Source organism: Halictus rubicundus, chromosome 9 (genome assembly GCF_050948215.1).
Source record: "Halictus rubicundus isolate RS-2024b chromosome 9, iyHalRubi1_principal, whole genome shotgun sequence".
Lineage (NCBI taxonomy): Eukaryota > Metazoa > Arthropoda > Insecta > Hymenoptera > Halictidae > Halictus > Halictus rubicundus.
The window spans coordinates 18,049,575-18,068,427 of record NC_135157.1 but is presented as its reverse complement, the minus strand read 5'-3'; the positions used below and the strand labels follow the sequence as shown (position 1 = coordinate 18,068,427).

The 18,853-nt window shown below is 37.5% G+C and overlaps 6 protein-coding genes across 24 annotated transcripts in view; 4 read left to right on the top strand and 2 right to left on the bottom strand.

Moving 5' to 3' along the window:
• Positions 1–3,899, top strand: part of Ae2 (anion exchange protein Ae2) — a 40,094-nt gene extending 36,195 nt beyond the window's left edge. For all 11 annotated transcript variants that reach the window (XM_076793062.1, XM_076793056.1, XM_076793063.1 and 8 more), the window contains one exon: positions 465–3,899. In XM_076793062.1, the coding sequence (XP_076649177.1) occupies positions 465–1,137 (673 nt within the window). In that variant the 3' untranslated portion in view covers positions 1,138–3,899. The remainder of the gene's footprint in view (positions 1–464) is intronic.
• A 135-nt stretch (positions 3,900–4,034) lies between these two features.
• Mos (proto-oncogene serine/threonine-protein kinase mos) lies at positions 4,035–5,462 on the top strand. Its single transcript, XM_076793080.1, has 4 exons — positions 4,035–4,238; positions 4,305–4,492; positions 4,685–5,070; positions 5,163–5,462. The coding sequence occupies exons 1-4, from the start codon at positions 4,165–4,167 to the stop codon at positions 5,460–5,462; spliced, it is 948 nt and encodes a 315-aa protein (XP_076649195.1). The 5' UTR covers positions 4,035–4,164.
• A 13-nt stretch (positions 5,463–5,475) lies between these two features.
• LOC143356971 (U6 snRNA-associated Sm-like protein LSm5) lies at positions 5,476–6,508 on the bottom strand. 2 transcript variants are annotated; one of them, XM_076793083.1, is made up of 4 exons: positions 6,319–6,508; positions 6,027–6,249; positions 5,745–5,941; positions 5,476–5,613 (listed from the first exon to the last, which is right to left on the bottom strand). In XM_076793083.1, exons 2-4 carry the CDS (start codon positions 6,223–6,225, stop codon positions 5,581–5,583), a joined length of 429 nt encoding a protein of 142 aa, XP_076649198.1. In that variant the 5' UTR covers positions 6,226–6,249; positions 6,319–6,508; the 3' UTR covers positions 5,476–5,580. The 2 variants fall into 2 exon arrangements, with proteins under 2 accessions (XP_076649198.1, XP_076649197.1); XM_076793082.1 differs by having other exon boundaries at positions 6,027–6,508.
• A 489-nt stretch (positions 6,509–6,997) lies between these two features.
• On the top strand, positions 6,998–9,776 carry Ais (DExD-box helicase 52). Its single transcript, XM_076793071.1, has 12 exons — positions 6,998–7,150; positions 7,236–7,484; positions 7,585–7,770; positions 7,859–8,114; positions 8,194–8,266; positions 8,369–8,572; positions 8,656–8,746; positions 8,841–8,963; positions 9,068–9,218; positions 9,314–9,389; positions 9,454–9,621; positions 9,714–9,776. Exons 1-12 carry the CDS (start codon positions 7,064–7,066, stop codon positions 9,760–9,762), a joined length of 1,713 nt encoding a protein of 570 aa, XP_076649186.1. The 5' UTR covers positions 6,998–7,063; the 3' UTR covers positions 9,763–9,776.
• Positions 9,777–10,094: 318 nt separating this feature from the next.
• Positions 10,095–14,648, bottom strand: Hfw (leucine-rich repeat domain-containing protein hfw). Of its 7 annotated transcripts, XM_076793075.1 has the most exons (9): positions 13,697–14,124; positions 13,580–13,606; positions 12,665–12,941; positions 12,025–12,339; positions 11,771–11,940; positions 11,491–11,673; positions 11,234–11,392; positions 11,032–11,148; positions 10,095–10,957 (listed from the first exon to the last, which is right to left on the bottom strand). In XM_076793075.1, the coding sequence occupies exons 3-9, from the start codon at positions 12,939–12,941 to the stop codon at positions 10,685–10,687; spliced, it is 1,494 nt and encodes a 497-aa protein (XP_076649190.1). In that variant the 5' UTR covers positions 13,580–13,606; positions 13,697–14,124; the 3' UTR covers positions 10,095–10,684. The 7 variants fall into 7 exon arrangements, with proteins under 7 accessions (XP_076649190.1, XP_076649194.1, XP_076649192.1 ...); XM_076793079.1 differs by lacking the exons at positions 13,580–13,606; positions 13,697–14,124 and adding an exon at positions 14,573–14,648; XM_076793077.1 differs by lacking the exons at positions 13,580–13,606; positions 13,697–14,124 and adding an exon at positions 14,141–14,271.
• Positions 14,649–15,329: 681 nt separating this feature from the next.
• On the top strand, positions 15,330–18,848 carry LOC143357141 (arf-GAP with dual PH domain-containing protein 1). Of its 2 annotated transcripts, XM_076793410.1 has the most exons (6): positions 15,330–15,446; positions 16,135–16,360; positions 16,437–16,635; positions 16,714–17,073; positions 17,175–17,397; positions 17,497–18,832. In XM_076793410.1, exons 1-6 carry the CDS (start codon positions 15,365–15,367, stop codon positions 17,562–17,564), a joined length of 1,158 nt encoding a protein of 385 aa, XP_076649525.1. In that variant the 5' UTR covers positions 15,330–15,364; the 3' UTR covers positions 17,565–18,832. The 2 variants fall into 2 exon arrangements, with proteins under 2 accessions (XP_076649525.1, XP_076649524.1); XM_076793409.1 differs by having other exon boundaries at positions 16,437–17,073; positions 17,497–18,848.
• The last annotated feature ends 5 nt before the right edge of the window (positions 18,849–18,853 follow it).

Here is an 18,853-nt window from a genome sequence, read left to right as displayed (position 1 = left end):
TTTTATCGCTGAACGCGTCCGCGATGTTATTTTAATCGAAAAACCGATGACGATTCCGTTAGGAAATTTAACGCATGCGAATGGACGTGTCGCGCGCCGCTCCGTATCGAATCGAATGTATTCAGCAATATGAAATTTCGTTGATAGCGCGAACCACACGGTTCGTCGTAAAGCTTGACTTGAAGTAGAATCGACCGGATGTATCGTCGACGCGACAAAAAATTGTCTGCCGAAAAACGTTACCTAGGAGAAAAGGCCGACCTAGAGAGCCGATTGGTTCTGTTTCAACTATTTCAATGGAAACGCGAACGCGTACTCGCGACTCGAACAGAGGATGAATCGAGCATACTCGAATGGAAAAACGAGTGGCAACTACTGTAATGAGTGTGCATATAGTAAAAGGAAGAGTAAGGTGAACAAGCGAAGGAAGGTAATAACGGCCGTTTCACGTTGGATTGTTCCAGGCTAATCATCGACAAGAAGGAGCGGAAGCTGCGCAAGGGTAACGGTTATCACATGGACATAGTTGTGGTGTGCCTGATGAACGTCGGTTGTGGGCTGATGGGCGCGCCGTGGTGCTGCGCGGCGTCGGTCCGATCGCTGACGCACGTGTCCGCGGTGACGGTGATGTCGCGGACCCACGCGCCCGGCGACAAACCGCACATCGTCGAGGTCAAGGAGCAGAGGGTCAGCGCTCTGCTGGTCGCCATATTGATCGGCGTGAGCGTGCTGATGGCGCCGCTGCTGCGGCGCGTACCAATGTCCGTCTTACTCGGTGTGTTCCTCTACATGGGCATATCGTCGACGAACGGCGTCCAGCTGTTCGACCGCGTCAAGCTGTTCTTCATGCCGGTGAAGCACCACGGTACCGCCAACTATGTTCGCCGTGTGCAGACCTACAAGATGCACATCTTCACCCTGATACAAATTCTGTGCCTGACCGTGCTGTGGATCGTGAAGAGCACCAGAGCGGCACTGGCTCTCCCGTTCTTCCTGATTCTGATGATACCGCTCAGGGCTCAGATGAGCCACTTTTTCACCGCCGCCGAGCTTAGGGCACTCGACAGCAAAGGCTCCGATCACGAGAGTTTCGAGGAAGAGCCAGACTTTTACGAGGAAGCTCCGTTACCTGGTTAGATAGTGCCTTATTCGACTTGCTCCAAACATACCTCTGTACCAACCCACGTCTTTCTCGTCCCCTTTTTCCACTTTGCTCCCTTTTTGCTCCCATTGCTCCCATTTCTTCCCTTTGAATTTTCTTCGCGCGATGGCCCGTTTCGCTTAAATTCTTAGATTATTCCGTAATCGTTGTATCCTTTCGAAATTTCCGCATTGCCCGTCGAAGGAGCGCCAGTTCGTCGAGTAGACAGAGTCTATTTTCGTGGGAGACCCATCAATCGAAAACGAGAGCGTAGATAACGGGGTAGGTAAACAGGGATTGTTCCGTTGATGCCTCGCAAACAGCTGTTGGTTAAATTCGTAAATAACTCGTTAAATTCGTAAAGATTATTTTGTACTGTGAAACTTGTACATAATCGATACACCGTGTAAAGGTGAAACAACGGAGTCTCTTTTTACGTGTATCTTGGATGTGTATGGGTACTCGGGACAGAAGTTGCCGGACACTTTGTCGAGTTGTATCGTCCGAATCTAAAACACGGTATCAAAACGTTGTCTACGCAATATATATATATATCCAGGACGAGGAGGAAGGTGCATTAGACTATAATAAATTCATTATTTTTGCTAGAATATTTGAAATTACGTATGTATGTATATCGTATACAGGTATAATATATTCTGTAAACACTTCACATTTTTCCAGTATCGAGCGCAAAAATTACGACGTCGGATAATAATCATCGAATAACGAGGGAAAACGGTGGTATACATGAAACTGACAGATTTATGCTCCTGTTTACAGAGATTGCAATGAAACGCGAATTCGTTTCTAGATCCCATATGTAAAAACGCGTAAAATGTAGTTGGATTCGAAAGAATCGTACCTACGATATCCGCTACGTCCGTGGCGACAAAAGAAATGATTGTTCGGTTCGGTTCGGTTCGGTTCGGTTCTCGTTGGCATTGACGCGGCGCGGCATCGGCGTTGTAATTTTCTTGGCTCGGAAGAGCGTGCAACTCCAAGCATGCGGAGGAGTACCTATACGCTATCTAATATATCGTTAATCGAAGTTTGCGATCCGTTTCACCGTTGTTGTGAAAGGGAGGAGGGTGCCTCGTGCCTCTATAAAGCGCGGTGACGAACGACGCGTTGCTCAGGAAAATTGGTCTGCGCGAACGGCACGGGATTAGGAGGAGAGTGCCAAATCGCAAGATCGCGGATGATTAAATAATGGTGCTGGTCCGTCCGCGTAGTCCTCGCGTGGTCGAATGCTAACGAATCTTTTTACAGAGAGATGTCCGGGTAGCGATTTCTCGTTAGTTGTTCCCATGTCGATCGATCTTGGGAATATTTCGAGTTTCTTTGGGACCGTGGCACACTCGTTAGCACCGCGTGCAAACGATTACAATCATTTAGCAATACATCCGTTGAATACGCTCTAAAGACGTCATCGTTACTTTTCCTAGATAGAAATCGGTCATTTTCCAAACGATTTCAAACTTAATACACTCATTTACTTAACCGTTGCGTTAATCGATGAATCGCGTGCGTCCGAAAGAGAAAGAATTTTTGGTACAAACTGATACAAGTCGTACTCTCGTAAGCGTATAGCCACTTAGTCACCGAGAACGCGATTCGCTTTCGTTTTTATCGACGTTACATTGCATGAATCACAAATTACAAATTACAAATTACAAATTACAAATTAGAATACAGTCGGATCGGATTATCGTATTATCGTATCGGATACGTATGCATACGGTACGCGCTGCGGCAAACAAAAATCTATTCAGAGACGTATCTGACGATATATCATTATGCCCGGAGTAACGAATTGCCTCCGAGCAGCCGAGTTTCCGCGTCGACTTTCGAGTTCGCGCTCGAACTGATGCTCGAAGGACGTCCGACACGAATCGATCGTGTACTTATTTAATTAAAAACAAGGTAGAATATAAGCAAACTTAGATAGAGAAGACCGAATAACCGCGCGACTACATACATCTATTCAAATCCTAGACATCTCCCCTGTGTATTTTAATTTCAGCGTAAGAAATGATCAGTATTGGTAGACGCATCGCCTCGGTAACTATTAATTTTATGGTAGACGTTAGTTTTTTCGAGTGTATAGTTTCGACACTTTTTAAAGAGACCAAGCTGTAATATTAATATTAAATAATAGATATGTATATATGTGTGCGCGTGTGTGCGCGCGTGTGTGTGTGTGCGTGCGTGCGTGCGTGCGTGCGTGCGTGCATATACACGCATGTACAAACTATACGCATATATCGAGATACGTGCAACAAAGAAAGAGCTACTAAAAGTAAAAAGATGAATATTTTGAGCGTGAAATAGTTTCAAAGAGAAAAGACATTCTATTTTAATTCGAGTTGAAGATATTTTACTAATACTTGTCGAGCTAAAAGTACCTTGTCGAACGATAAACGAATTCTAATCTTACCTGTTGTATTCCCGTGAAAATTGATCTATCGTCCCATTAATTACTACTATTCATTTAAATACGCGAAAACATCAATTTCGAATCGAAGAACACTGTGCTATGTAATTGTGATAGAGATCCAGAGTCACTTTAAGAAATACTGGCGGTACTTACGAGCATACATACGTAGTATTAGCGTCCACTGTTTAACACGGAATTTCATTAGATGCGATTATGTCTAGTACATTAACATGTTATTATATGCATACTATAGATATTATCTATATTGAGAGATTATTGAAATAAGTATCGATTGTTATGAGTTCGTTTAAAAGAAAACGTGTAAATAATCTAGTTATCGTGCAGTATTACAGAGTAATAATTAGTAATAGTCTCCTGGTACATGGTGCATGCCTTGTATTAGAACACAGAGAAATAAAACATTTCAATGGTCCCCCTCTATACCTTAAGGTTTTTCAGCGTCGCACCGTCTCAAAAGTTGTTTTTGTTTACCTTTATCCTATCGTTTACATTACACATGTTTGACCGTGACGTTACCGATCAAAGAGAAACCGGTCGTACGTAACGTTGTTGTACCGACAAAATGGCCTCGCCTCAAAGACTAGCCAGAAAGTTGTGCAGCGTATCGCCACGTGCACTGAAAACTGTGGAAAGAAGGTAATGTTGTGCACGTTCAAACCGCGATTTCGATCGTGTAAAACCGCTTGACCCGTATCGTTATAGACAATTCCCAAGTCCAAAAACGCCAGTTAAAACTTGCCAACGAATCGTCGAAAATAGCAATCGATTGTCTCCTTTTAATCTTGACACCCCCAACAGAAGAAGGATACTGGAAGATGGTCTTCCGAGAACACATGCTACGGTGCTTGGCTGCGGAGCGTTCGGCACTGTATACAAAGCTTCCTACAAAGGTAAAATATACGGACGGACGGACGGACGGACGATTCGAATTAAAGGGTCACCGAAATTCGTGGATGAAAAATCCTCGATATACACTACGATTTCAAAGATTTTTCGAGATCCTTTGACAATGATCGTTTGCGTATATGTATACAACTGTTCGTGAAAAAACCCCCGTTACTCGTACACCAAATGTTCGATAGGTGATCAGGTAGCAGCTAAAGTAATGCAAACTGGAAGGTGTACAGATGCATTGAATTCCGAGAAGCACGCTATCTTTCTAAAACATTCAAACATAGTGAAAGTCCTGATGATAGAGCAAGGTGCTTCTCTATCTTTGATAACGATGGAGCTGTGTGGTACTACTTTGCAAGATCGTTTGGACAAGGACAGGTTGACCAAAAATAAAAGAGTCTCGATACTAAAGGATGTCACGTGTGCGCTGCAATTTTGTCACAACGCCGGTATCGTGCACGCGGACGTAAAACCCAAGAATATTCTAATGTCTAGAGATGATCAGCCGAAACTCACCGATTTCGGCAGCTCCGTATCGATAAGGGACTCGAACAACGAATCCTTTGAATTTCACGTACGTTTACCGAGCTCAACTTGATCAACTTGATCACTTCCACCCTTTTCTTGCTTTTCTTTGTTGTTTTATTCAAAACGATCTTTCCACAGGGCACTCCGGGTTACACAGCACCGGAGGTGTTGAATGGGTGTAGGCCAACGCCTGCTGCGGACATCTACTCTCTTGGTATCGTGGCGTGGCAAATGTTATCCAGGAAAGTACCATTCGCAGGCTTGCATAGCCACACGACCATTTACTTATCCGCTAAAGGAAATCGTCCAAACGACATCCGTATCGACGACGAATTTAAAGGCGCTTATAACCATTTATACGTAAAGATGTGGTCGCAACGTGTCGAGGACAGGCCCACCACCGCCAGAGTCATCGAAGAAATCGATGCGATGATGTAGTGCATTCGATATAATATTGATTGTTTTATATAGAAGATATCTTAAATCTTTTATTGTACATACGGTCAACTTAATGTTTATATTTTTATCATACAAAATATAAAGACAGAATATTGGTTCACGTATCAGGCATTTCTCCCCCAGGTACAAGCTAGAACAAAAATGCGAGGTGCAAATGTACGGATCTTAATAGTAATTTCATCGAAAAGTCTTTAGCACAAATTGGCAAAATAGCATGAAACGTACGAAGAAATCCTGTAAATACACTTATTGACTACTTACCATCGTGATATGGCTACCGTTGAGCAAAATCTGATCGAGCTTCGTCACTCTCCGTCCTTCGGGGGTTGCTTCGCTTTCCGTCACGTCTTCGAGCAGCATATTTACAAAATCGTCGAAACCCAACAAAGTGCCAACGATTTCCTTGTCATTTTTCATAATAATATGTATCCGAGAACCGATGCACTTGTCAACCAACTCTACGAATTAACAGAACAGGTCAGGGTAACGTAGAATTCGAACAAAGTCAGGTTAGAAACTTGTCGGCAGAATGTAATCGCTTACCTAAAGGCAATAAAGTCGACGGATTTGTACTGACAGAACTCGTCATAGTCGCAAAATAGTACCAAGCTGCGGAATAACTTAAAAGAAAAATTACAAACCAATGAAACTTTGTTTCGCCGCTATCATCGAGAAAAGGCGGGAATGTCACCGGCTTGAAGATTCTATGTATGTAAATAATGTTCGTGCCGGTCAGCGTCATGTACGATTGCGATGCAACTGCCAACTGCAACGGCAGCACCATTCGTTGAAACTTGGAGCATGGAGTGGAGCACGATGTATGTATTCTACTTACACTGTGATCTGTGATTTTTACCAAAGAGGAATCGAGAGCGTTTCACGCCCGGGGTTTCGGTGCCACTGGTATAGTCGGATACAAGTTGGGTATAGTGCTGCACCTCAGCGAACCAGAATCCGACTGATTTCTGATTTCTACGAATTCTACGAGCTGTAGCTATATATACATAGCTGCTTATTGATAGATTCAACATTTGCTTGATTCTATCTGATTCTATCGGAGAGGATATGTGATGAGAGCGCTCACGCCCGGGGTTTCGGTGTTCTATAGGGAGTTTAACGCTAGTGTCGGCATTCCCCTAGGCCGCGCCTAGAGAGAGCACAGACGGGGAGTTGGCAGTTCTCCTCCCTGTCTGTGTACAATATCCATGTTTGAAACTTGAAACAGGAAACAGTTGCTGCTATATCAGAGAGGAAATGAGAGTGCTCACGCTCGGGGTCCCCACTTTTCTGCATCATCTTTTAGGCTGGATCAGAGCCTACATAGGAGTAGCATCCACTCTGGCATTATTTGGAATCCGCTGCTAATGATGCAGGTTCTGGTCCAGGCTAAAAAGATGATGCAGGTTCTGGTCCAGGCTAAAAATTAGAGTAGGGGGCAGCACTATACCAGGGACACTAAAATCCCGGGCGTGAGAACTCTCGTTTCCTCTCTGGCTATATACACTGATGTACGCACAGTTCAGCACAGTTGTAAGCACGTGTATTAAGATTGCACGTAGGATAGTAAACAAACCGTGAAAATGGATGCTTATGAACTTTTTCAAAAACTTTCTACTGGTGTAAAGTTTGATAAAAAACGTTTTCTCGCTGATGCACAAAGATTTCAGGTATTTATCAGAAATGATTTATAAGCATAAGTAGTCGTTCGAACTATACTATGAATCAATTTTATGCATGTTTTGTTTTCGACAGCTTGTCAAGAAAAAATCCGAAAGTCTAACTAAACCCGAAGAAACGCGTATCGAAGTACCTAATGGCAGTAATGATTTATCGGCATCAACAAAAAGGAAGCGTGACATTGCTGACGAAGAAATAGAGAACACTAATCAGTTGACATTACTCGATGGGATTACTGTCTGTGAAAATGGGAATAAAATAAGATCTAAAAAATACAAAGAAGCTTTGTCCATGGAAAAACAATTAAAGCTAGAGCAGGAGAAGGTTTGAAACGTTCTGTTATTATTTCTAACTTAGTTCTTTTTTTTTTTTTTTTTTTTTTGTTATATAAGTACGCTCGGTGAAGTTATTTTACTTTGTGTAGGTTAATCAATTTCGAAATCAACATCGTATAAGAGTTACAGGAAGTCGTGTACCTAAACCCATCTCGACGTTTATGAACTTGTCCAATGATTATGGTATAGCCGAGCATTTGATAAATAATGTTGTGAAGTGTGGTTATACCCATCCTACGCCGATTCAGATGCAAGCTTTGCCCATTATGTTGCAAGTAAAGTAAATGTAATGTAGATGTCGATTAACATGATTCTAATGGTAAACAGAATATTTCTCACCTTCTGTAATCCTATTGTAAACAGGGCAGGCAAATATTAGCTTGTGCGCCAACAGGATCTGGTAAAACAGCCGCATTTTTATTGCCTGTAATCCATTGTTTAGGTGGACCACAAAAAAAGGGGTTCAGAGCAATCATTTTAAGTCCTACAAGAGAATTAGCTAAACAGACATACAGGGAATGTTTACGTCTCGGCGAAGGTTACAACTTTAAAGTACACATTATAAGTAAAGTTAGTCAAGCATTAAACAAATATGGACCCAAAAGTTCACAGAAATTTGGTTAGTACAAAGTATAGAAAGCATTAATTCTAGCAAACGTTGTTTGTCAACTAAATACCATGGTAATGTCATCTTACAGATATATTAATTACTACCCCGAAAAGAGTAATATTTCTCTTAAATCAGGATCCACCAGCCATTTCCTTAAACAAGTAAGCGATAGAAATACAATTTGTGTGCATTATAAATTTTAGATTCATTTAAATGTTATTCTCGTGAACTATATTAAACAATGAAATTAAATTTGGATATAGCGTCGAATGGCTAATAGTGGACGAAGCGGACAAACTTTTCGAAGACGGAACACGGTGCTTCAGAGATCAATTAGAAGAAATATCAAAAGCATGTACGAATAAAAATTTACGTACCGCGATGTTTAGCGCGACCAATACTCCGGTCGTGACAAAATGGTGTCGGCATAATTTGAAAGGTTTTGTAACGGTTACTGTTGGTCACAGGTCTGTAATAACTTTGTTTGTATTCATTATTATCATCGGTTCTAACATGTAATCGATTTATCAATGTCTTTTATACGGTACAGAAACGCCGCTACCGATTTAGTGGAACAGGAACTTTTGTTCGTTGGAACGGAAAGAGGAAAACTTGTAGCACTTCGAAATATCATTCAAAAGGTAATGTTGCATAGGCTGATTTTACGTTTTTCTTAAATCATTGTTTTCTATATACATATGTTCGAAAGAAATATATTGTTTCCATTCTGTGAAGGGAGTACTACCACCTGTACTAGTATTTGTACAGAGTAAAGAGAGAGCACAAGAATTATTTAACGAACTTATATACGATGGCATTAATGTAGATGTTATACATGCTGACAGAACGCAAACACAGGTATTTATTTTCCACGTTTTATTGTACGACTTCTGAACAAGATCGCATTTTTTCGTAGTCTGTAATCTGTACCTTTCTTGTTCCTATTCTTGTTGTCGGTTTAGAGGGATAACGTTGTTCGTTGTTTTCGAGAAGGGAAAATCTGGATATTAATATGTACCGAGTTAATGGCAAGAGGTATTGATTTTAAAGGTGTAAATCTAGTCGTTAACTATGATTTTCCACCATCTGTTATTTCTTACGTTCATAGGATTGGTATGTACTGCAAAATAGAATATAAACTCATATATCTAAAATGTTAATCTAGATTAGCTTTGATTAACACATCTATTGAAATATGTTAATAACAGGTCGTACTGGTAGAGCCGGCCATAGGGGGAAGGCGGTTACGTTTTTCACTGAACAGGATACTCCGAATTTAAGAAGGTAAACAACACGCATCTGCCTAATTAATGGAATCCTTGCCAACCGAGTCGCATTGATATTGCAGTATAGCCGCTGTAATGAGAGAGTCGGGCTGCAATGTTCCCGACTATATGTTAGCTATGAAAAAGCATACTAAGAAAGAAAGACGAAAACTTGAACGAGAAGCTCCGACCAGAGAGAAAATATCTACCCTACCAAGATTCAAACGTAAGCATAACAATAGAACGTTGAGGTAAGTACAGTGCTTTCGCGTTTAAATTCCAATGCGTGTGAATACATTTGACTAAAATACGATAGAATTAAATTTTCTCTTTTTGATTACAGAAAATCTGTTACAAATAATTGTGAAGAGAAAGATGACGGTATGAAATAGTGTTTGAAGAAAGACGAATAAAAGAAGAAAAACAAGAATAATGAACAGAAAACTATTATTTGTGGTAAGAATAAAATGAATACTAAAATTAAATTTTTACAAATGTTAACGTTATTTATTATAAATATTAACCATACTAGTTACAACAGTTGAAATACGTTTCTAAAATGACAATTTAAAGGACAAATTACTACGTATGATTTATATACTATATACAAATCGTGAATCATCGTAACCGCGTTTTACGCTCTTACATGTACATTTCGAAATTGAAAGGAAGCATTAGTAAGAAGAAAGTCTAACCGAGAAAATGAATTATAGCACTACTCGAATTCTTGAAATAAACTATCAATTTATTTAGATTATGAAGTAACAATTTATATTAAAAGCAAACAGCCATTTTCTCTAAGAAAATAGTGATTTGATCACATCTTTATTATACATATGAACAATGTAGGCACTAAATTTATCCGATGCGCATTGTCGTCGTGTATTCGAGTAATAGATAAAAAGACTGTGGTTCAGCCCAGTTTAATGAACGAACGATCAAAATGTATAAAAAGCGATCGCGACATCCTACATATTTAAATGTATATGACGAATTGATGAGCTTATACATATAAAGTAGAAAAACTATTTGTGTAATATACATATAACTGTTTTCCTATTAATTTGAACCTTGTGGACTTCTCGATTGCGTTTTACAAGAATTGTAAATTTACGCCGATTGATCTAGTTTTTTCTTCGGATGTAAAATTGTCTAGCCGAGCCTAGTTTAATCTAAGTGTCGTTATAAAGATTTCCCAAACGAATTCGATGAAATGAATCTTCTAAACCTACTCGATTGACACGTGATAACGTGGAGTTTCACCGAAATCTATCGGAAGACTAAATGAAAGCGAAAATGATAAATGACAGGAACTCAAGTTTCGCATAGCCAGTCACAAGGTAATTTCGGCATTTTGTTTGCTGGCCATGGAAGATAACCTGCTGTTTTAAAAACCCAATAATCGTACGATACTTTCGCAATCAGACTTATTAAGAGAACAACCTCTGTAGCGATAATATAGTAAATGTAATCTGTCCAATCGCCTGGGTACACACACATTTTTGAAGGTTCTAAGTCAACAACCTTTTCTTTAACGTTTTCGCACAATACTTCATCCGAATCCAATATACGAGTCTGCAACCATACCTGAAAAGAAAATTAATTAATTTTTCGAAGTTTTAAAAATCTGTTCGTTTTCACATATTCGTATAATGTCCTACCTTTACATTTTTTGCTGTATTACAATCGCAGTGTAGCTCGTTTCCTCCGAGTTTCACCAAACGCGAACTGGTGAAACTTTTATCATAAGTATTAGGACTTAAAATGTATGTTGGAAGCTAAATATTTAAATTTGCGTCAGTATAATCACAAAACATTCTTGCTTGTACTTCGCCGCATTATTCCATCACAATTTTGACTTACCGATTTGATTTTATTATACCGCAGACTGAGCAAAGCATAGTTGTCTAAAAACTTGGAACCCTCCAATTTATTTATAGACGATATATTATTATAGTCTGCATAAAAATCTCTTATATCTTCGTAACATGGATTGGTGCTGAGATCGTCTAATGCTGTGATCTATAGTAGCGAAGAAAACTCTCTTAAATGCGTTCTATGTCGTACGCTGAGCAATAATATAATTTAATATGTTTAAATAGTCGGTGAAATTCACATACGTTGTTGTACGATACGTTCAAGGCTATAGTATTGCGTGGCAATTTTTCAGGTAATTCGGTAATTTGAATACCGCTGCAATCCACGTTTACCGCTAAAGTAGGTGGTTTACCTTCGACAATATCTAATCTCCGGAAATTGCATTGGCACTGCCAAGTATCCCCTTTCGGGCATTCCGTTTGTAACTGTGAAATAATAAAGCGGCGTTGAAATGTTCAATATCATTATCGATTAATCGATCTAACTGAGTATCTCCAAGTGCATCCAGTTTAAAAATATTACCAAACTAAGATATCGAACTTGTTTCAGAGGAACTTGCTCGGTGGTATTGAACCAATGCCATGTTTTGCTAGCCGAACACACAGTTTCGTTTTCACGATTAAAATTGATCTGTTTTTCTCCGGTTTTATTAATGTATTGGTAGATGTCGTGACACCAAAGCGTATTTGTTCCTAAGTAAAATTATTCATATTAGTTGCACAAGGTATATATCAAGTATAGTAGAAATTCACCTCCGTGTGCACCCGTTTATTTACCTGAAATATCTAGCCAGAATTCACGGCCATTCATTGTATTTAATGCCGGTAAGTGTGTAAGATTGTTGTAAGACAAATCCAAAGTGGTAAGTTGAACTAGGCGAGTAAGCGAATTATTTTCCACTTCTATAAGGCCATTGTTGGATAAATTTAAACATAGCGTTGGCGTCATCATTCGAAATTGGCCTTTCACGCGATTTATTTTTCCGTCTGTTAGAGCAAGCGATTTCAATCTCCTCCATCTAATTTCACTCACATTGAATACATCTAACGTTGCGTTTCTTATATGTATGTGGGATACGTTCGATGGAAATCCTGTAACATTCAAAGTTGAGATAATAATTAGCAAACCGAGATACACATTTAATTTCTCATAAATTCTATGTTTGTTGCATCCACTATACGTAGCCAATGCTAATAGAAATACAGAAATAGAGCAACACCGATGAGGCTTGTCTAAAACTACCATTAGGATCAACTACTTTAAATTGCTTACATCTAAGCGTAAGTGAAACATTTCTATGGAGTATTCCATTGACGGTAAATTTTCTGCCAATGATCCTTGATGGATCCTTTGGTTGGATCCTTGATGACGATTAACGTATCGATTAATAAAGTAGTCAAATAATCTTTTAATAACCTGCACAAGATAGCTCAGACTCGAAATTTTTAATGTCCAAGTTACAACAAAACACGGCAGTGCCTTCGGGGTTATTATGCGCAAGAACAACTTTTGTACAAGAACATCCAGTCGATTCAACATTGGGACATTCGCTAGCTTGACGGTAAAAGCATTGTTCTAAAGCTCCTCCAGACATCCCTGTTATCGTGCTTGACGAGGATGTTTGTTGGTCTTCCTCTGTCCGTGCGCTTGCTGCTCCTGCATACAAGCAGATCATTACAGCGAACCACTGCATCTGTAAAGTTATCCAATGTTAACAACTATAAACTGATACTAATTAACTTAACAAAAAGAGTAATCGCTAAAACTGTTTGTCCAATAAATAATTAACAATCAGCAATTTAATAGTTTTGATATTCAATATAACATTGGAAATGTGGTAAAAGAGAATATGTTCAAACATGATTAGAATAACATTGTTCAATGTTTCTTTTTCAATCCTTACTTTTATGTACTTAGTCTTGCAACAGCATTTAAATTGCACAAACAAATTAGAAACTCATCGCTAAGCAACTTATTAGTTTTGAAAAGTTAATGTCTACATCCTTTCAATGTCTATATTTCGTTATCTATGAAAAACATCGTGATCGGGGGTTTCACGAAATAATTAACGTAAATAAAAAACCAAGCAATCTATTACAGCAATATTATAATTATGTACATCGATAGTTTCTAACATAGCACGGACCGTATATTTCATCATTAAAGACATTAGCCTTTATGCATATATATTAAATCCGACTTATATTCAATGTACATTTTTTGTGTATACTTGTTCAAAAATGTAATGTTTACTATCGAAAACATTAATTTTTACTATCGAATACAAGTATTCGTGTTGATAAAATAAAACGACATAATCGAAGAAACAACCTTTTATTATGTAGATGTTTCTATTCGCTGCGAAAAGCTCATAATCATAATCATTTTTAAAGAGAAAACATACATTGAATTTTGCCGATACTATCGATCAATAATATTCATATGTACCTTCGTCTCGCGAAACTTTTTAACGAGCAAAACGATCAAGATCTACATTTCAAGATAATTCTTTAACAAAATTTTGTCGTCGATTTACAATGACACATCGACACAACGTACAACTGATACGAGATACAGTAGTTTTCACAAATAGAAGCAGTCACCCTTGACAATAATAAGAATTTTGTTTTTGTAGCGAAAGACACATATTGCGCATTCGAACTAAGAACTAAGAACGTGAGTAAATTAATTCGTTTAGCTGACTCCGACACTTTGGGTCATACGGGTCGACCTATTAATGAATCAAAATTGGTTAGCTGCTGGCGGAATGCGTCACTTTATTACACTCGTTAGCCTCACATTTACAATAAATCACTACACAGTCGGAGTTGAGCTTGCACAATTTCGTTACTGTTTATTTTTCCATTTTACTTATTTTCTCTTCGTTATTACCTGAAGGAAATTTCCAAAACGAAAGATTCTCTGAAACAATACTGAACATTATAGAAAGAAATTCAAATAAAAAATGATTGATAAAATTTGTTTCTTAGAGAGTACTAAATTTTATACATTAGTGTTACTATTGGCCACAACAAAAGTAAAATCTATCGGTTATGTATATATATGTATATATACCACTCCGCATTTTTTGTGCATATATTATGTGCATAAAATGAACATTACGTATGGCTTTTAGTATTAAATATTTGAAAAAAGATTCATTTCCCAACCCAGAATTACGATCAATTTGATATTTAATAGATGATTTGGTTATTTCATTGAAAAGTTTCGACGAATAAATGTATATGGTATATAGGAAATGATACAATTTTTGATGACTTTGTCGTCATCTTCGTCATTCGAATTTACGAATAAATCGAATACCTCATCATTATCATTTTACGAGTTCGAGATTGTGTAGACAGAGAGGAAATGAGAGTGCTCACGCCCGGGATTTTAGTGCCCCCGGTATAGTGCTGGCCCCTAGTCTAATTGTTAGCCTGGACCAGAACCTGCATCATCTTTTTAGCCTGGACCAGAACCTGCATCATCTTACCTGTATCATTAGCAGCGGATTCCTAATAATGCCAGAGTGAATGCTACTTCTATGTTAAAAGAAGCTCTTCTATGTAGGCTCTGATCCAGCCTAAAAGTTGATGCAGGTTCTGTTCCAGGCTAAAAAGGTGACGCAGGTTCTGTTCCAGGCTAAAAAGATGATGCAGATTCTGATCCAGGCTGAAAATTAGACTACATAGGCAGCACTATACCGGGGCACTAAAATCCCGGGCGTGACCACTCTCATTTCCTCTCTGGTATAGACACTGTGCTTTTGAAAATATTTTGTGTCATCGAATACCATGATATAAGAGGGAATTTCAGTTTGTAATGAACGATGTGGAATGGTGAAGGAACGATCGTTACGTTTTTTTAGCCACTGTATGCATATTTTAAACATATGAACGGTCTTGGCTTCGGTAAAATCTAAAGTTACGAAAGCTGTTGCGTACCTGTATGTGCGTTATATCGTTATATGCAAGTTCAATGGTACACGGCGTGACATATTTTTTGAACGAGTTAACCTGTCTATGTCAAATGATTTTCTATATATATAAGATATATATATATACATATGTATATATATGCATATAGTACGTTACTGTTTGTCAGTGTTTTAAAATGGCGGACTTGAACGAGAAGTTATTAGCAGAACTCCTCAAAAAACCAGAAAATAATGTGTGTGCGGACTGTGGGGCAAAGAGTGAGTGGGTTTTCCGAGAAGATTTATAAATATGTTTGTGTATTGCGATAAAAAAATATCGGAAAGGATTTCTTTAGCATCGTATAAACTATCTAACGATTACATTTGAAGCCTTGTTTTCGCAATTTCGTTTACTTTTGAGTATATAAGGAAATCTGATTATATTACAAACATTGTGAAATTACAACTAAAAATGTTGATAGATTTAACTACAATTCTCTGTAGCAAGTAACGTTTCAAAATAGTGTTGTAGTAATCTAAAAATTTCTCTATTTATTCTATAATATGCGATATAGTGATAGATTATCATGGGACTTATTGAAATAGATAAATTTTCATTGAATTTCACACATCTTAATTATTATACGTACAATGCATTCTACAACATAGAAAAAATATAAAAACATGTGCACCATACAAACAGACAGTTTAAGTTACATTTGTATCTAATAATAAAGAAATTACATTTACGTATTTTTTTTGTTTGTTACGTTTATTCACCTTTCTTACTACAAAACACATTCTTCTAAGATCGTTTGCTTCGTTGCATGATTACCTTATCTCTATAAACACTTGTTTCGATGAAAATTCCAATGAAAAAAGCATTTTCTAGTTTTATCATATTACTTAGAAATGTTAAAAGTTGAAGGGAAATATTTATATTCAGATGGTTGGAATTCAATTCCAGATCCAGAATGGGCTTCTTATAACATAGGAATATTTGTATGCACAAGATGCGCCGGCATACATAGATCGATGGGAGCGCATATTTCTAAAGTGAAACACTTGAAATTAGACAGGTGGGAAGATTCTCAGGTGAATAGAGTTAGAGAAGTTGGTAATGTTGCTGCTAGACTTCATTACGAAGAACGTGTGCCACCCTGTTATCGTAGACCAGGTCCAGATGCGCCGCAGTAGGTTGCCAAAATACATCCATTTCAATGATAGAAAGCCAAATTTCTTTTGGAAATAATATTTTCTAATTGTCAGAGTATTGGTGGAACAATGGATAAGAGCAAAATATGAGAGAGAAGAGTTTTGTCACCCAGAAAGACAGAACCATTATGTATCAGGTTTCATGGAAGGGTTTTTAATGAAACGCGGTAAAGAAGATTCACGGTATCATCCTCGAAAGTTTGTGCTTTGCGAAGCTGAAGATACCTTAAAATATCATGTTAAAGAAAATAAGGTACGTAGACATGTCTTCGATGTAGGCCTTTTGGTGTTATCCACGCAAACGTTTTTTAACAATCTTTTTTATCATAAGGAGCCCAAAGCTGTTCTAAGAATATCAGAGTTAAATGTAGCTTTTGCTCCACCTAAAACCGGTAATCAAAATAGTTTACAAATATCGTTTATGAAGGATGGTACAACAAGACATATCTATGTATACCACGAGGATCCAGAAGTAATTACAAATTGGTACTTAGCTATACGGTGTGCAAAATTACATCGTTTGAAGGTAGCATATCCTGGAGCGACAGAAGCCGAATTACTTTCACAGCTCACCAGAGATTTTCTCCGTGAAGGATTTTTGTGGAAAACTGGGCCTAGGCATACGGATGCCTACAAAAAGAGGTGGTTTACATTGGATGGACGAAAACTTATGTACCATGACGATCCTATGGTGTGTACGCAAGTACAAATGTACAAAAAGCATTATAGAAAAGTTGCTTAATGTATTTATTTTGTTCTATTCTATTCTATTCTATTTTATTCTATTCGTAGGATGCACATCCTAAAGGGGAAATTTTTTTGGGTCACACTTCGGATGGTTTCGCCGTGAAAACTGGAGTACCTCCGGGTGCAAGAGATCAAGGATTTTCATTTACTCTTGAAACACCGGACAGAACGTATCTCCTTTCTACTCTAAGCGACGATGATAGAACGCAGTGGATAAACGTGATACAGAAGGTCATAGAGAAGCCACTTACGCCGCAAGATGCGACGGGTAAGCTAAGTTTTTATGGAAGATGAATTGGATAAATCAGATATTAAAATACTGACGCTACAGTCCGTAGTAACATTGGTTTTGATTAAATATTTACAGTGGCAGCGCGTCTTATAAGAAAACGCACAGCAAGTGGAACAATGAATATATTTTCTTCTACAAGGTAGGGCTGGATCCCTCTTAGGTGCCTTTCCTAATTGTTAAAAATGAAAATTACCTAGATAAATGAATTGGGCTGTTGTATCGAGAGATTATCAAGTAATAAATAGATTACTCGACATGCATGATGAATGGGTAACGTTTTGTAATCGCATAACACCGACATGTCGTGTGCGCGTAGACGCGTGTACGCTATCTACCTACGTGTATTAATACGTACATATTTATTCCTAACTATTAGACTGCGGATGTTTACGCAAATTTACAATTTTCCAGACCAATCTATGAAAAGGAAAATTCTACAAAACTTTATTTTGTACATTGATAGCTTCATTATGTTAATTGTTAAATGAAAAATGTATTAAACTACATATAGATTGTCAATTTACTGTATTTTGCAAAGGAATGCATGCTACAAATGTATACGAATCCGCAGTTTAGTAATCATGCACGTTATATCGTACATCTTATGCATATATGTATAAAGCATTATAAAAATATCTTTAAAATTAAATTGAATTTTCAAAATTAATTCAAACGGTTTACATATAGATATTGTTATTACGCTATATTCCGAAACTTTACATTAAGTTAAAACATAAACTTTTTTGTGAATTTATACCGAAACATCAGATTTTTCCTATTGTGTCACGAAATATTTAACATATGTGTGTATGCATAAGACCAAAGAGAATGAACTGTAAAAGTACTATGATACGCTCTTCAACGATACTTTTCGCTTGTTGTCGAATCAAGCTGTCAGTATTATGACACTGTATCGTAAACATTTTTACATAATAATATTGTCTCCATGATATTTATTAGCTAGTAGTTGTCAACTTACAGTTTTATAGAACGTTTAATAATTCTGTTTTTGGACTTTCGAGAAAACATTATATATATAGTATGATGTGTAAAATAAACTGACGAAATTGAATTAAAATACTGATTTGCAGTATTTATTTTTCATCCATCAAGTTTACTTGATTTAGATTTACAGAATACATGGAAAATTACAAATATTAATAATTTGTGGTATAAAAATAATAAATTTCTAAGGCCTAGTAATTGATTTCAACTATGAGACAGCAAGGGAAATAGGAGTTCCGTTGAATCCAAGTCGAATAGATATGCGTATTGCGTATACCATGTATTTTATCCGTTCGAATTGTTTTTTACAATATTCATTGCTTATATGTAGTATATATCGATTTTTTTATTTTCCCGAATAAACGCTACATTTCTTATAAAAGTAATGTAAATGTATAATAACGATAATGATATTAATAATAATGAT

Excerpts from the sequence above, each read along its gene's own strand:
- Ais (XM_076793071.1), top strand. The coding sequence starts at position 7,064 with ATGGATGCTTATGAACTTTTTCAAAAACTTTCTACTGGTGTAAAGTTT. Across the intron at positions 7,771-7,858 it reads CTTTGCCCATTATGTTGCAA|GGCAGGCAAATATTAGCTTG; the intron begins GTAAAGTAAATG and ends TATTGTAAACAG. Across the intron at positions 8,573-8,655 it reads ACGGTTACTGTTGGTCACAG|AAACGCCGCTACCGATTTAG; the intron begins GTCTGTAATAAC and ends TATACGGTACAG.
- LOC143356971 (XM_076793082.1), bottom strand. The coding sequence starts at position 6,267 with ATGGTGCTGCCGTTGCAGTTGGCAGTTGCATCGCAATCGTACATGACG. Across the intron at positions 5,942-6,026 it reads GTCGACTTTATTGCCTTTAG|AGTTGGTTGACAAGTGCATC; the intron begins GTAAGCGATTAC and ends GTTAATTCGTAG. Across the intron at positions 5,614-5,744 it reads ACGGTAGCCATATCACGATG|CTTGTACCTGGGGGAGAAAT; the intron begins GTAAGTAGTCAA and ends TTTTTGTTCTAG.
- Hfw (XM_076793079.1), bottom strand. The coding sequence starts at position 12,941 with ATGCAGTGGTTCGCTGTAATGATCTGCTTGTATGCAGGAGCAGCAAGC. Across the intron at positions 11,674-11,770 it reads AAGTTCGATATCTTAGTTTG|TTACAAACGGAATGCCCGAA; the intron begins GTAATATTTTTA and ends ATTATTTCACAG. Across the intron at positions 11,393-11,490 it reads TGAACGTATCGTACAACAAC|ATCACAGCATTAGACGATCT; the intron begins GTATGTGAATTT and ends TCGCTACTATAG.
- LOC143357141 (XM_076793409.1), top strand. The coding sequence starts at position 15,365 with ATGGCGGACTTGAACGAGAAGTTATTAGCAGAACTCCTCAAAAAACCA. Across the intron at positions 16,361-16,436 it reads CCAGGTCCAGATGCGCCGCA|AGTATTGGTGGAACAATGGA; the intron begins GTAGGTTGCCAA and ends TCTAATTGTCAG. Across the intron at positions 17,398-17,496 it reads TACGCCGCAAGATGCGACGG|TGGCAGCGCGTCTTATAAGA; the intron begins GTAAGCTAAGTT and ends AAATATTTACAG.
- Mos (XM_076793080.1), top strand. The coding sequence starts at position 4,165 with ATGGCCTCGCCTCAAAGACTAGCCAGAAAGTTGTGCAGCGTATCGCCA. Across the intron at positions 4,239-4,304 it reads CTGAAAACTGTGGAAAGAAG|ACAATTCCCAAGTCCAAAAA; the intron begins GTAATGTTGTGC and ends GTATCGTTATAG. Across the intron at positions 5,071-5,162 it reads ACGAATCCTTTGAATTTCAC|GGCACTCCGGGTTACACAGC; the intron begins GTACGTTTACCG and ends ATCTTTCCACAG.